The following is a 15578-nucleotide window of genomic DNA, read 5'->3' on the forward strand; positions in this document are numbered from 1 at the left end:
GAGGGCAAAAATAGTGATAATCTCTTGCAACTTCAAAATTGTTATTTACAACCAGCATTACTGCATCATCAGGAGGGGGGCGGGGTCCTAGTCATTCAGGATACACAGGCAATAAGTTGACCTAATTTTTTTTTTTTTTTTTTTGTGAATATTGTTGCCTAATCTAGATCTTCAGTCGAGTGGAAGAGAGTCTCGGCATAATAACTAAGAGTAAAGTCGCATATAAACATATAAACAATGAGCTATATCAAAAAGGAGAGTTTTGAACCTAATCTTAAAAATAGAGAGGGTGTTTCTCTCCCAAACCAAACGAGCTTGTTCAACAGAAGAGGGCCCCGAGAGCTTACAGCTCTGCTTCTCAGATGGAAGCAGGTAGAGGACAAAAACATCTGAGCTGAGAGATGCACAAAAGGAAGAGTCATTGATCACTGTTGTGTATGAGATGTCGGAAGTTTTTTATTTGGTCTTTGTACTGATGGAACCCAGTGGTGAACGTGTTTTCCACTGGAGTATAAAAAATATGAGCCAAAGTTTAAATGTTCCAGTTTAGGTATTTTTAGAAATTCTATATGTGTCATTTAAATTATTAGTTATTTCATAAGAATTCTGCGCTTTTCGGCTGTAGTTGTTTTGGACACCATAACAATGACCAACAGTAATTTCATTATTATTTGTGCTGTTGGCAGTAATACCAGTTTAAAGATCGTCTAAAATGTTTTCGTACAACGAGCAAATCATTGAGGGGCAGCGGAGCGCTTTACTGCCAAATAAAGACAAGCGAAGAAGAAACAGGCGTTACACCGGAAGCACTAGTTGGAGCAGCCATGAAGATGACAGATGAAAACATTCCTGGAAACTCCGAAATAACAATGGATGATGTTAAAAACCTCATCAAGAAGAAAGATGAAATTGAAGAGCAGATAAAGGCGTATTACGATGTCCTACAAGACGTAAGTCGGCGACCATATTATTAGCAAAACGTAGCACAAAGCTAAGTCACAGTAAGGTTTTTTTAATCGCCTTTGTTTACTTTTATTTACAGCAGGGGGTCGGAGTTGAAGACTCTTTGGTGGATGCGGAGGGTTACCCACGAGCAGATGTTAATCTGTACCAGATTAGGACGGCTAGGCACAACATTTCATGTGAGCAGCAGTTTGTTTGCTTTCAGTGGTTTCCCTGACAGCTGGAGACACGCATGTCGTGTTTGACTGTGTGGCAGACAGTGTTGGTCAAGTTACTTGAAAAAAGTAATCAGTAACTAATTACTGATTACTTCCCCAAAAGTAATCCCGTTACTTTACTGATTACTTATTTTCAAAAGTAATTAATTACTTAGTTACTTTTTAAAAACACGATTTACAACCTGAATAGGTGATAAAGCGATAGATCTTTCAGCCCAATTCTACTTTTTCTGCATAATCCATCATACAAAATGTAATCAAATGGAAAAGTCCCTTTTTAAAACTTGTTTTATTAGTTTTAATCTTTTAACTTTATGCATCAAGCAAAAATTAAATTATATGCAACATTCTCTGACTGGAAGAAATTTGTTTAATATTTAAACCTATTTTCTGCACATTCCAGCACATAATTTTTTCTTTTTGTGTGTGTGTTTACACTCACTCTTTCAAATAGATGCAAGTAAAACACAGCAGAAAATAAATAAAATCAAAGACTAGCGCTCCTTTTGCTCTATTTTCACCTGTAAAGCAGGAGTCGGGTAGGCGGAGGTTTACCCTGGTGCAGGTGTGCTGCGGCGGTCAGTGGAAGAATCCGCGAGTTTCTCTGTGAGTTTCCCATTACGTCGTTGCGCACTCGGTGCTTGCTTGGAGGTTTAGGGGTTTTTTTCGCTGTAAAAAGACGTTTTCTTCCCACGCACAACAGACGCTAATGTTTTTGTCACTTTTTATGGAATCAAACTCAAAGTAAGGTCAGTACTCGATATATTATCCACTGTTGATCTGCATACAGCTGTTGTCACAAACGTCGCACTTGCTTACGTCACTGTCATGAGACATTCTTGCAAAAAACCCACGGTTTTAGTAACGCAGTAACGCAGCGTTCCTACGGGAAAGTAACGGTAATCTAATTACCATTTTTTGCAATAGTAATCCCTTTACTCGTTACTTGAAAAAAGTAATCGGATTACAGTAACGTGTTACAAGTAACGCGCTACTGCCCATCTCTGGTGGCAGATAATGTCTCTTTATGTTGTGTGGCAGAAAAACTGATGTATGCTATCAAAGCACAAACTGATATCTCATAATTTACGCACACACCACGTGTGCGGTGCGTTTTTAAAAGTTAAAGTAGTATTTCAGATAACTTATCTACGTTCCCAAGGCATGATGAAACAAAAGTACATGTTAATGGTCACTAAAATATTTTAAAGATGACACCAACAGATAATTCTATTTGGTTTTAAATACATGTAGTAAGCATTTTAAATGCCATTTATTTTTCTAAGATGTAATACACTTGCCAGAGTGTACACCAGACTGCACCCACCTTTGCCTTCAGAGCTGCATTAATGCTTCAATGCATAGATTCAACAAGGTGCTAAAAATGGGATGAACATGTTCAGCAACAATACTCTGGTAGGGTGGGAAGTTTAAATGATGCTCACTCAGTACTAAGGACCCAGAGTGGACCAAGAAAATATCCCCAACACCATTACACCACCATAATCTACTTGAACTGCTGATGCAGTGGATTCGTGCTTTTGTTGCAGCAGAAATGAAAAACTCATCAGACCAGGAAACATTTTTCCAATCTTCTGTTGTTTGATTTTGATGAGCCCCTCCCGATTGTAGCTGTAGTTTCTTGTTCTTAGTTGACAGGTGTAGCGCCTTGTGTGGTCTTCTGTTGCTGTAGCTCATATGTTTCAATGTTCCAGATGTTGTGAGTTCAGCGATACTCCAGCATAGCTTAAACGAGTGGTTATTTGAGTTACTGTTGCCTTCCTATTAGCTCGAAGCCATTCTCATCTGACCTCTGACATCAGCAAAGTATTTTCACCCGGAGAACTGCCACTTACTGGACATTTTCTGTTTTTCTGACCAGTCTCTGTAAACCCTAGAGATGGTTGGTTGAGAAAATCTCAGCAGATTCTAAAAGACTCAGACCAGCCTCCCTGCTACATTTAGTGTAGCTGCTGCCATGTTATTGGCTGATTAGGTATTTGCATTGACAAGCAGTTGAACAGATGTCTTCAACAAAGTGGCTATTGGGTGTATATTATATATTTTTGTTTACTTAATATGTTATTTAATGTTTTAATGTATACTTATTATTTATTATATTTCTTTGATTTCAGATTGGTTTTAACCCTATTAAGATATTTATTCTATACTCAGGTTTACAGAACGATCACAAGACCATCATGGCGGAGATAGAAGAAGCCCTACACAAGTTGCATGCTCGAGAGAAAGCCAAGCGGGAACAGGATGAGGCAGAAGCCCAGGAGGAGGCGATGGAACATCAGGTTACGCTGCCTCCACCTTTTGCACAGCTTGATGCTGTGACAGAGGGATCACCTGCCTGTGGAGCTGTGAGTGATGTGAACTTTTGTAGCTAGCAGCTGTTTTCAGTTTGTACTGCAAAACATTGTTGGGGGGGGTTCTCCTATAATTTTAGTGATTGTTTCTTTTAAAAGGGGCTCCGAGTCGGTGATCAGCTGATCGAGTTTGGTTCTGTGAACTCAGGGAACTTTCAGAACCTCCAGAATATTGCTTCTGTGGTGCAACACAGTGAAGGGGTAAGAACCACAGAAAACTCAATGGGCAATTAATCAAACTTCATTTCTTAATATTCCATTACAGTTTATTTTTGTTGATGCATGAAGCTTGTGATGCATAAGAAGTCATACTTTGCATATAATTTCATTTGTATTTAACTTTGTCATAATGAGAGAATGCAATGTTTTGATTTTTTGTTTTTGTTTCTTAAAAGCATCTCCCTTGTTGTTATTTGAGTCTGCAAACTGTAATTTGACATTCCTCTGCAGAAACCATTGCACGTCTCGGTGATCCGGGCTGGCCAGAAAGTTCAGATGAGCCTGACTCCACAGCGGTGGTCAGGCAGAGGTTTGCTGGGGTGAGTGCACGACTGTGGTAAAATGACATGTTTGATATAGACTCAAGCTCTCCCCCAGCTCAGGGGATGCATCCTTTAAAGGCTGACCGTGTTGCAGCACTGTAGCAAAGTCTCTCCCATTTCTATGCTGCCAACGAAGTTTGTGTCCTATCACATCATCTGGGAAAACGCCATTCTAAATTTTTACTGGATATAAAATCCAACACCTGCTCGGGGCTGTGAGAAGTTTTCAAATTTAAAAATGAATGAATGAATGAATGAATAATTAATTTTCTTGCATCATCTGAAATACTGTGGTTTATTCTCTCACCCTCATATCCCTCAAAAATATACTACTCTACCTCTGCTGCTGTCACAGTTGCAGCTCAGTGTGGGCTTTGTGTCCTATGTAGTGCACACCTTCAGAGGATGCAGCTCCTGAGTTGTACGAGTTTGGAGATTAATAGATATTTGGAAACAAAAACAAGTGATGCCCTCAATGCCAAGAAAATGCTGAAAAATTGTTTCTTGGCATATTATTTCTACAATTTGCCATGTAGTGACACTAGTAAAACACTTTTTAGTACACATACTTAAAATTCATCATATCATGTCCATAAGAAGTAAAAAGTTATTCTTGATTTTTGTATTTTTCAGATGTAACATCGTTCCAGTTCAGCGATGATCACCCTAACACTTAAAGTTTGAAAACTCTCTCTGGCTTTTTCACTACTTTATGGGAACTTGGAACAATATCCCTTATTCCAGTTTTCAGAACAGGATGTATGAAAATAAAGCACCTCTGTTCAAGAAGTCATGCTGAGTTTACCGAGTGTGGAGCTGAACCTTGATTAGATTTCTGTGTGTTTAAAAAGCAGCTTTATGGTGTTCAGTGTTTGATTTCCTGTTGGGAGCACAGCTGGACACTTATTTATCTGAAGTGATGATGAGCTGACTGTGAGCACATGCGTGATTTGCAGTCCTCTGTTAATAAAGGCTTATTTTGAACTCTGTGGAGAAAAAACACCCAAACCTTTCTGAGATCACGATGGAGATAGCACTATTACGATTATTGTAAAAATGAAACAAAAACATACGTTTATTACGGTGTCTTTTTAATGTAAAAAGAATGAAATCATAACAAAACGGTGTCTGTTTTAATTTTGGGTGAGTGATTTTTACCCAAGACGAAGAAAACGAGACTTATTTTCAGTCATGTCTGAATTATGTTTTTACAAACATGAGTACCAGCCTCGGTGAACATGAAGACAATCGGTGTTACTCCACATGTCCATAAGGCTATACTGCCTCACAAGTATATTTAAATTCACTGTATTAGTATGAGAAAACAAACACAAAAAAATCCCCCATCACATTGGTTGTTTCAGTTTCTTCTTTTTGGGCTTGACTATCTGTGGTAGCTGGATTTTGAAGGCAGTCCTAAAAAGAAAAAAACAATACATGATTTAAATGGAAGTTGAAGTTCAGACTTTAAGCTTTAAGGTGTTTAAATAAAATTTTGCACTGTTTAATTATTATAGACTTCTTTATACACAGCCCTTCACTTTCAGGTGCCTAAAATGAACTGATCAAACTAACAACATCACATAAGGTTAGTTTCAATAGTTGGATAAAGGTCCTTTGCAGTCAGTGGATCAAATGCTCCTTTTGCTCTTGTTAGATGCTCTGCTAGGCCTTCACCCAGGCTTGTTTGTGGGTCTCTGGTTTTAGTAGCTAAAAGCATATTGTATCGAGTTGAGGTGATTCAGCCATTTAAGAATATCCTATTTGGTTGCTTTTGCAGTATGCTTTGGGTCATTATCCATTTGCGTTGTGAAACTCAGCATTTGGCTGAGCAGAGAGTATAGACCTGCACGCTTCACAGTTCATCCTGCTACGGTTATCAGCATTCACAGCATCAACACTATTGGCTTGCCTCCACTGGGAGCCATACATGTCCATGCCATAACACTGCCTCCAATATTTTTAACAGATAAATGGTATGCTCCAGATCATGATCTGTTTCACTCCTCCTCCATACTTTTCACTTCCCATAATTCTTGGACAAGTTAACCGTGGTTTCATCTATCCAAAGAAAGTTCTCCTTAATTTGTCAAGAAATAACAGGGAAACAGGCATCACCTTGTCATAATGGTGGACTGTATATAAACAGAGCTGTATTTGCTGAACAGTTAATGTAATATTTTTTGGACCCCTTGAATTAAAACAGTCTGCACTTCAGACCTGATACAAATCCACTGTGCTGTTGTACAGAGGCAAAAAATATTTTTGAAAAAGCCAATGTTCAAAGACATATGGAATAGGGTTGCCACGATTAGTCGACTATCAAAATCGTCGACGACCAATTTAATAGTCGACGCGTCGTTTGAAGCTTTGTAAGATCCCAAAAGACGCAGGAATAAGTAGAAGGGTTCAAGAGTGTAATAACGGACTGAGACAGAAGATGGCAGCGCTGCATGAAGAAGGATGCCAGCTGCCGTTAAACCTCGAAGAAGAAGAAGCTGTGTCCCAGAATTCATAGCGCGGCCCTGCTCAGTTTCCAACAATGGCGGCAGCTAGTTAGTTTTAATATTACTCTTATTATTCTTTCTGGGGCACAAAATAAACGTTTAACATTTTTCAGGCGAGGATGTAGCTGTGTAAACCTCAAATATCTGCACAGTTTATTAAGACACCACATATTTTCAAAAGCGCTCCGACGTTTTCGGAGACGTCTGTTACCCACCAGCTCGATAGCGAGCCGGGGTTCAAGGCTCACTAGAGCAATCGTTTTCAAACCCCCCGCTGTCTTTCGCTACTAAGGCTAAACATGATATACAAGTCAATTAGATCACTTACAAATGTTATTATTTGGCCTTTTTCAGTATTTTATTTGTTCCTGAGTAAATCGGTTTGGCTGAGATTAAAGTTATAGTTTTTACACAGCTGAATAAACGTCAAGCAGACAACTGATTATCAGAAGAGCGAGATGCTGGAGAATATACTAAGGTGTCCTGTTATATTTTAGATAGCAAGGAGCAGACGGCTGCGTTTAATAAACTCCAATGATAGCTAATGATAGTTAAATAAGAGCAGATGCTGCTGGTGCAATAAGCTGTACTTTGTACGTCCAATGGACGCGTGATCTGATTAGTCGACTAATCGCAAAAATAATCGGTGACTAGTCAACTATCAAAATAATCGCTTGTGGCAGCCCTAATATGGAAATAAGTGTACAGAATGTACACATGTAGATGTATTAGCACTACTCCACAAACACTGACACTTACTCGCATGTCGTACAAATGGGGCTGAAGTTGCAGAATACTAAAAACAAAAGAAACAGACTGATTAAAAAAAACATACTGCAGCTCTTTCCAGTAATAAAGACTTAAGCAATTCAAACTCACTGGACAGACAAACTGAGCACACATAACCGATTTCAATGAGGTTACGGTGGCAGAAACACGCAGCTCGATAGTCCACGTGTGCAGGCGGCGGCAGCACCAGCTGTGACCGCTGCTCAGAGTCAGGCAGGAACACCCACTGCTCAGAAGACAACAAAAACAGCTGTCGTTAGATGCAAATGAAACCAACCCCATTCTTCTTAATGCGTGTGAAACTGTACTGCACTCTCACCAACAGATACTGTGCAAGGGCGACTTTCTGTGGTATCTTCATGTACAATCCTCCAGTTATATCACAAGCCTGAAATGAGTATATAACGGTTACGATAGCATGGTAGAGGGCACACATCACATCACATGATAATCACCACACTACCTCGCACTAAAGATGTTAATACACTGAAAAATATTTGTGTTAAGACAAAGTACTTTTCTTAAATACTTGGAAAACTGCAAAGTGGTGATTGTCCTTACAGAGCTATAAGAATTTACCTGCTGAAGGAGACCAGAGTCTGAATCCAACACACAGGCATCTATCAGGATGTTCTGTTTAAAACACAAAAACGTTTTTAAATTTAGCGTTTCATTTTTACCTTTCTATTTCTACCTAAATAAAGATTACGCTGACTCACTGAACCATTTTATATTACAAACTGGTATTACAGGACAAGTACAACCTGGGCTTAGTTTAACTTCAGTTGATATCATAAATAGTATAATAGGTGAAGAAGGCTCCCAGGTTTGAAAAGTCAAGTGCCTTAAACCTGGATTCTTTCTAATGGCCACCAGGTGGCGACTGCTCTGGCTGCAAAAACACTTCCATTCTTATAGAAGTCAATGGGAAAACGGCTCCTCAAGCTTTACCTCTGTAAAGACGGTCTTGTTGAATTTATGGACTCAGCTGGTTAGTTTGGGTCATAATGAATAAAACATTTAACTCTATTTTGTAAATTTTGGCTTCTATGTGTAATAAAGAAGGATTAGTGGTTGATATTTCTTAAAAACAGCATGAAAATGACTTGGATGTTAAGTGATAGCAGATGTTTTTATATATAGTGTCAACAGCTTTACTTATTTCTGGGAGTTTTAAACTATTTTATTTCAACACAGCATTTCATTATAAGCATCTTTAGGTCCAACTTTTCATCTACAGCAGTTGCTGTAGTAAGTAAAGGGTAATTAAGTGTTAATACAGGACAATGATCTATTAATATTCTACCTGCTTCTGAGCAGCAAAAATCACATTCATGAAGTTCATGTACTGGAGAGCGCAGTCCTCAGCTGCTTTTACCACCTATACAGTGCAAAGCATCAAAGAGGGGTCAAAGTCAGGTGGGGAAAAAAACTAAACAAAAGCATTCATAATATTTGAACATTTGGGCATTACCAGTATTCTTGATTTAATCTCTTGTCCAACTAAAAAAAGAGAGAGAAAATATATATACACATTAAAGCAGGGTAAATGGAAAACTTCATTCAATAACTGGCATTAAGCATGTATAAAGATTAAATCACCTTCCAGCTCTTTCGTGAGCCGGTGAATATCTATATATTAAAGGATTAAGGTGAAAAAGTAAATAATATTGGTGGAAAATAAATAATCTATAGATATTTAACTTTAGAGCAAAACATCACATACGTTCTGCAACACAAACAAATTCTCTGGGCGACGATGGCATATAAATTAAAATTGCAAAAAAGAAAGATTAAATAAGTGATAGCATTCTATTTCTCTTCAAAATAGACACTAAATGTCCTCTAAAGTCAAGATTAACAATATTTTTCCTGCACTACCTACATATATGTAGGCCCATTTGACATTAATTACAGTAATTTTGTAAAAAAGCTATAAATATAAATATCTGCTTACAGTTTCCAGCACCTGTCTTACACTTCCTGGCTGATTCTGTGGAGTCGTGCACTGAATGCACTGTTTATTATTGCACAGTATGTCATAAATGATAAAACAGTCTGCACGAAAAGGATACAGCAGAGAGCTTTGGCGAGGGATCCGGCCAACAAAGTATCTGTTGAATTTCCCGTCACTTCAACTGAAATCATGTGAGATACACTGAATTTTAGGGAGCATTGTACAACATCTTTAAATACCTAAGAGTTTATCCTCGTAAATACACGCTTACTTTTTGACATTATGTTCCTGATCTCTTCGACAATAAGGTTATTGGCAGCAGACAGGAGTTCATATTTTCCATCTCCGCTTGAGGATACATCATTGCCACCACCGTCTTCTCCACTCCAGCTCTTACTGGGATACAGGAAGTGACTGAAAAAGTGAGTGGGAGAAAAGCGCGTATGAGCAGCGACAGCAGCAAAACATTAAACAGACAATACTTTATTCCTGGAAACTGAAACTAGTGGAAGAAATACTCAGACCAGCATATTGGATTCCACACCCACCAGCTAAACTGATAATCTGTTTGCACTGCAAACAGATGAACAGTTTTTGTTCATCTGATATTGTATTTCCTTGATTTTAAGACGACTGCTGTTTTTTATGTCCTAATATTTAAGTCCAAGAACTGACAGATAATATACTTTTCCACATGATGGTGATTCTCCTCTAATATGGTTTACAAGCCTGTGTGTGGACCTCAGAAATTCCTCTGTGCAGTAAAACCCAGTGAAACTATGGTATGAAATTACCTGCCCTGGCAGTGGCTAGCAATGACAGCCAGCTTGTTTGTCCTAGCCATGGCCATGTGAGCGTTGCCCATCACCATGACTGCATCCATACACTTGGACAGGGTGAACTGGGCGGACACAGGGGTACATGGAGCGTTGTTTGGCATCAGAGACATTCAGAAAAACTTTAATGAGTCAGAGTAACCACAGACATCACAGCTAATACCTGTGGATCCCGCTGAGCCTGCTGCCCCCACCATATGGGGTTTACATCCACGACGATCACCAGGAGGTTGATTTCGTCCTCTAGGCAACATTTTTGAAAGAGATTCATCAAAAAGCACCTGAGTGTACAAAACAAATACTGCAAAGACTCATTATGAGCCAGGCTACATACCTGATGCCATCACGGCGGATTATTGTCTTGAAAAAGAGATGGCTTCTATTCTGCTGCTCTATCTTCTTTTAGTGCTCATACTTTATCGTAAACTTCAAACAATCTGCAGACAGCTAGGAGCGTATTAAAGTCCAGATAGTTTAGGAAAAACAATTATATGCAGGGATACGCACATTATTTCTCATCACTTACACCGCTGGCGTCTCCAGGAAAAGATTTCTTTCTTCTTCTGTGGTTTTTCATAGCAGACTACAGACGCCCGGCACACTGCTGCCACCTAGCGCCCATTTGCTGTAGCGTAAATTCTTAGGTCTATACATTCTCTACATTCATGGTCATATAAACCAACCCTTTTTTCGTTCTTAAATCTCTCCATCTATCCCTTATCTTCTGCTCATCCAATTTAGAGGCCCCCTTGAACCCTTCCCAGCTGCCATAGGGCGGGAGGCAGGGCGGTCTGTAAAATACATTTATGGATGGAAATTCCATCTATAAATTAATTCTAATATTTCTTTGCAAGCTTCAGATCATCATCCTGTTCATGTGCTAGAAAAAAACAACACATTAAGTTTTTAAATCTTTTACAGAAAATTATATATTATATATATAAAATTCAGCAGTATCACGACAGGGGGTTATCAGTTTAATTGAACTAACTGATTACCTGAGAAGCTGCTGCTGTAGATTTCACAATATAAGCAGTTACAGTCTTGAATCATTTTAAAATTGTGTTATTTATTGCATAACAGATAAGATTAGACGATGCATGTTTTATTTTTCATCATACTTTGAGTTAAATAGTTAATGTTTCAATGATTTTCAAAATCATTACATTCTGCTTTTTTTGCACACTGTCCCATTTTTTCTGGAAAAATTGATCCCCATTAAGGTAGTTTAATAACAAGAAAAAAATAAATACAATAAAAACATAAAAACATAAAAAAATCCTATTTATTCTATTTATCCCCTTTGTATATTTTATTTATATTTGTCTCTGTATTTATATATGTGTGTGTGTGTGTGTGTGTGTGTGTGTGTGTGTGTGTGTATATATATATATATAACAGTTCTGTAACTGTAACTTTGGTCGTTGCTGTGCTTTTTTTGGAAGTCGAATTTCCCAGAGGAACCCACCCGAGGGATTAATAAAGTTCTATCTTATCTTATCTTATCTTATAATAATAACAACAATTATAAAAATTCACATATAAAGTTATAATGAAACACAATGATTATTTTTGTTTAAAAATAACAGTAATTTAGAAAATATAACTAAAAACAAACTGTGTATTGGTCAGCTGTTTGTATCAGCTTCAAAATAGAGATGTTCCTGAGGAGTCACCATGCCAGACATTTACTGATTGTATGCACGTCTGCAGAACACCATGTTTTCTATATTATTACAAGATCAGAGAGTCAGATGGAAGACGAGCAAAGCTCCTTAAATTGTCCCTGAAGCATTAAAGGTTATGTCTTGGGTTTGGCTTTCGGCTTGGCTTTGAGTGAAGCGCGCCTGTATTTCTCAGTCTGGTAGACGTCTGACTTGATGGCTTCGCCGGAGTCATTGAGCGTCACGTACACATCCCCGTTGACCTCAGTGACCTTATGAACCCGCTGTTTGACACCCTTGGAGCGCCAGTAAGTCCTCAGCGGTTTGGCTGTAGGGTCGTCCACAGCTTGGTAAAGCGATTCCCCCTCTGCGAGGGTGATCTTGTACTTGTGCCAAGGACACACGATGCACAGCCGTCCATTGAACTCCTAAAGGTAACACAGATCAAAAGATTTTTTAGATATTACAGAAAAGGTTGAGTGTCAGACTTATGCACAGCTGTTTACAGTAAACGAGTCAAAAGGTGACTGATTTTCTTAATATACACCAGTAATCAGAATAAACAGCAGAAAACTCACCTCAATGTCTCCATACTGTAAAGCACCACCTGAATCTGTCCGTGAAAAAAAACGTGGCATTATGGACATCAACGACGAGCCGTAGAAGAACATATACTCTGCAATGTACTATGGATTATCTCAGCAGAAGCAGTACTTACGGTAGCAGTGCACGTCCATTGCATAAAGCTGCCCCTGGTGATGCACGACCAGCACATCTCTGCATCCGTTCACCAGCTTTGTCACACGGCCAGCTTTGACAATGTCCTCCTTCTTTCCAATGAAGTGGGAGGTAGACAAGTTTGAGGAGGAGGAAGAGGCAGAAGAAGTCTGAGACATCTCGTCCTCAGAGGACATGTTGATCTCTTCTTATAGCTGATATTCTGAATAAAATGAAAAAGATTACGCTTATGAAAAGAACAAAAAGATCACTTTAATTTCTTATTTTATGTGGATTGCTTATTACACTCCAGTTACAAAACACACAAAAAAACAGTGTTTGTCTGTCTCTTTTTATAACTACACATAGAACCCCTCGGATGTCTTCATACAAGTAAAGTCACTTAATTGTCTACCTACTACTTTCTTCAGAGTAGTATGAATTATCCAAAGGAAAAGCTGTAAAACCTATGAAAATACAGTTAAAAGTCCTCTGGCCACCGGGCCTCAGGGCCCCACCCCCGGAAGGGGCACAGCTGAGCCACAGGCACCAGGCCCCGCCAATCGGCCACCAGGAGTGAGCCGGTACATACATGAGCGCCCAGCCCCAGACACCAAGAACCACCAATACACCAACGTCTGAGGGCATCAGCCACTGGCAGGGAGTGTGGTGAGGGGAGATAAGTCTCCATACCTCGGAGAGCCTGAGATGTTCCCAGAGAGGTGGAGTCTAAGACCCAAGCTGACATATAGACACAGACGAACAGGCGCATGCAGACACAACCATGCATTCCCACCCCCATATACACAAACAAATACTCAGCACTCACCTGACGTGGAGACAGACACAAATAGACACTGTACACACATTCACACTCTCCAAACATACTCTATATCCCAGGTCTGGGTACCCCTGCCCCAGAGGGGCAAACCATACACAGACCCAGGAGATGTAACCCTTCTCTCAGGGGTGGAGGAAAGCAGACCGCCTCCTTATCTGCAGTAGCAGGGAGGCCCCGCATTCCAGACCCCAATCCGACGGCCAGCACCTCCTCCCAAATCAAAATAATAAGTGTAAATCTGGTTTCATGTTGCCCACAGACAATTTCAATATAACTGCCATGAAGAGTTTTTGGTTATTCTGGTATATTTGAGATATAGACTGATGTCATTGCTGAAGTCACTTGGATGAACACTGTAAACAACCTAATGTTCTTTTTGTACAGTTATAGTTAGACATCTTCTTTTCACCAACCTGCACATTTACTGAAAAATATTTTTTATATATACCTAGATGATGATGATGATAATAATAATAATAATAATAATAATAATAATAATAATAATAATAAGAAGAAGAAGAAGAAGAAGAAGAAACTGTTTTCCTTTCCAAAGTTCATATACTAACTTAAAAACAAACAAACATTGTAAATCCTTTCGTAAGCGATAATCTGTCACTTTGACTGGCTTTGTACAGATTATGTAAAAAGTCTGAATTTTGTCCAGGGATACTCTCCTGTCACCTGTTTTCATCTATCAAACCTGACGGAGGAAACCAGCGTTGTGTGACTAAAACACACAGAAATATGCTAGCTAATAAGGTTCACATTTACACATATGAAACACATAACGAGTAACGCGTTCTATTCTATTCTATTCAGCTCTATTTCTCTACGCCAACTCCATAAAGCGTTTAATTACCTTTTCTGTAATTTCACCGTGAAGTCAATGAGCGGCTGTCATGCTCGGTCTCTTTCGTTGCTGCTGAAGAGCGCTTCGATCACGTGTCAGCACGTTATCTTTCTAAAACAGGCCTCCTGAGAAAACTGGACACGTGTGAAATTACAAAACGTAAACTAAACGTCGAAGTTTCAAGAAATCTACGAGTGTTTGAGGTTTGAACAGGAAGCGCCAATGTTGTGTGTTACATCGAAATACGTCCCCGGTGAAACTATACAGAATGCAACAAAAGCAAAAAGAAAAAAAACTTTCAGAGAACATTTCACTTCGTGGCAAATCTGTCCGAAGTAGTTCACTGTTGCGTAATTAGTGTGTATATTTGCGTGGTGAGATATTTTCTTTATTCATGCGAGGTAGACAAAACAAAATAGGGGAATAACAGAAAATTAAAAAAAATGTGGAAAATGATACAGCAGTGCAGTCTGCACACACTGAAATAGCACAACAAGTGCATATTGAATTGAGAAAAAAAAAGCTTCACACAAAAAGGAGCAATAATTATGTTAATAAGGACAAATACAATAAAAAGCAAGTACCAAGATGAAGAAGTCTATTATCACCCATTTGTGTATGTCTTGAGCATTTCTTTATATTTTGATTCCAAGGAGCCAGACTTTATTGTGATTTTTAAGTGCTCTTAGGCAGTCGTTCGGCCGGTCTTCAGGAGATTCTTTTTTCTTTTCTTTTTTTTAAGGAAATTTGCTCCTTTTTTACTCATTTCCAGTCCAGTCTTTGCACTGGACCGTTTTCAGAGGAATTTCATTTTGTTTGTTAATCTACTTAACACTGACTTATAAATCACTCATAAATGCATCTAACGAAAGTGTTTTCTCTACACAGACAACTTAACAATGAACCTATGTTAAACTGTATGTTTAGGCACTTTGTTACTAGCAGCTTGTTGGAAAGCATATAAACTTTCCCATTTCTTTAGTTTAATATACAAAATAAATAAATAAAAATAAATGCCAAAGGTAAGATACCAGCAAGGTGATTCCCAAAGAGCTTTTTTCTTTTTTTTTACATATTCTTTGCTAAATATAACGAAATGAGGATTGCATCACGGGTTTTGCACTGACCTGTATATTTAATTTATAGACAGTGCAACTTTAAACCACTATCTTTCTACTTGCAATTATCTCTAAAAGCAACCATGAAGACGCTTACAATCGTATTGGAGTGTATCAGAGTGTAAACATTTTGTCTGCCTATACGGGTGTCAAACTCATTTAAGTTAATGGGCCACATATATCCCATTTTGATCTAAACTG

The 15578-nt window shown here is 38.7% G+C and overlaps 3 protein-coding genes across 3 annotated transcripts; 1 reads left to right on the forward strand and 2 right to left on the reverse strand.

The window, feature by feature from the left end:
- Positions 1-804: 804 nt before the first annotated feature.
- On the forward strand, positions 805-5436 carry psmd9 (proteasome 26S subunit, non-ATPase 9). The gene is made up of 6 exons (XM_085368324.1): positions 805-950; positions 1043-1142; positions 3357-3550; positions 3656-3757; positions 4007-4095; positions 4732-5436. The coding sequence occupies exons 1-6, from the start codon at positions 825-827 to the stop codon at positions 4757-4759; spliced, it is 639 nt and encodes a 212-aa protein (XP_085224450.1). The 5' UTR covers positions 805-824; the 3' UTR covers positions 4760-5436.
- Positions 5370-10726, reverse strand: gtf2h3 (general transcription factor IIH, polypeptide 3). The gene is made up of 13 exons (XM_085368323.1): positions 10522-10726; positions 10351-10430; positions 10146-10252; positions 9623-9765; positions 9470-9532; positions 8997-9026; positions 8869-8897; positions 8701-8775; positions 7974-8027; positions 7714-7782; positions 7485-7620; positions 7365-7401; positions 5370-5514 (listed from the first exon to the last, which is right to left on the reverse strand). The coding sequence occupies exons 1-13, from the start codon at positions 10529-10531 to the stop codon at positions 5445-5447; spliced, it is 903 nt and encodes a 300-aa protein (XP_085224449.1). The 5' UTR covers positions 10532-10726; the 3' UTR covers positions 5370-5444.
- Positions 10727-11930: 1204 nt separating this feature from the next.
- Positions 11931-14402, reverse strand: LOC146621316 (Rieske domain-containing protein-like). The gene is made up of 4 exons (XM_085368325.1): positions 14269-14402; positions 12570-12791; positions 12430-12464; positions 11931-12279 (listed from the first exon to the last, which is right to left on the reverse strand). Exons 2-4 carry the CDS (start codon positions 12763-12765, stop codon positions 11989-11991), a joined length of 522 nt encoding a protein of 173 aa, XP_085224451.1. The 5' UTR covers positions 12766-12791; positions 14269-14402; the 3' UTR covers positions 11931-11988.
- Between the last annotated feature and the right edge of the window lie 1176 nt (positions 14403-15578).

This window comes from Diplotaxodon limnothrissa, linkage group LG12, assembly GCF_057381915.1.
Source record: "Diplotaxodon limnothrissa isolate DT_005_m linkage group LG12, D_limnothrissa_male_GT1.1, whole genome shotgun sequence".
NCBI lineage: Eukaryota > Metazoa > Chordata > Actinopteri > Cichliformes > Cichlidae > Diplotaxodon > Diplotaxodon limnothrissa.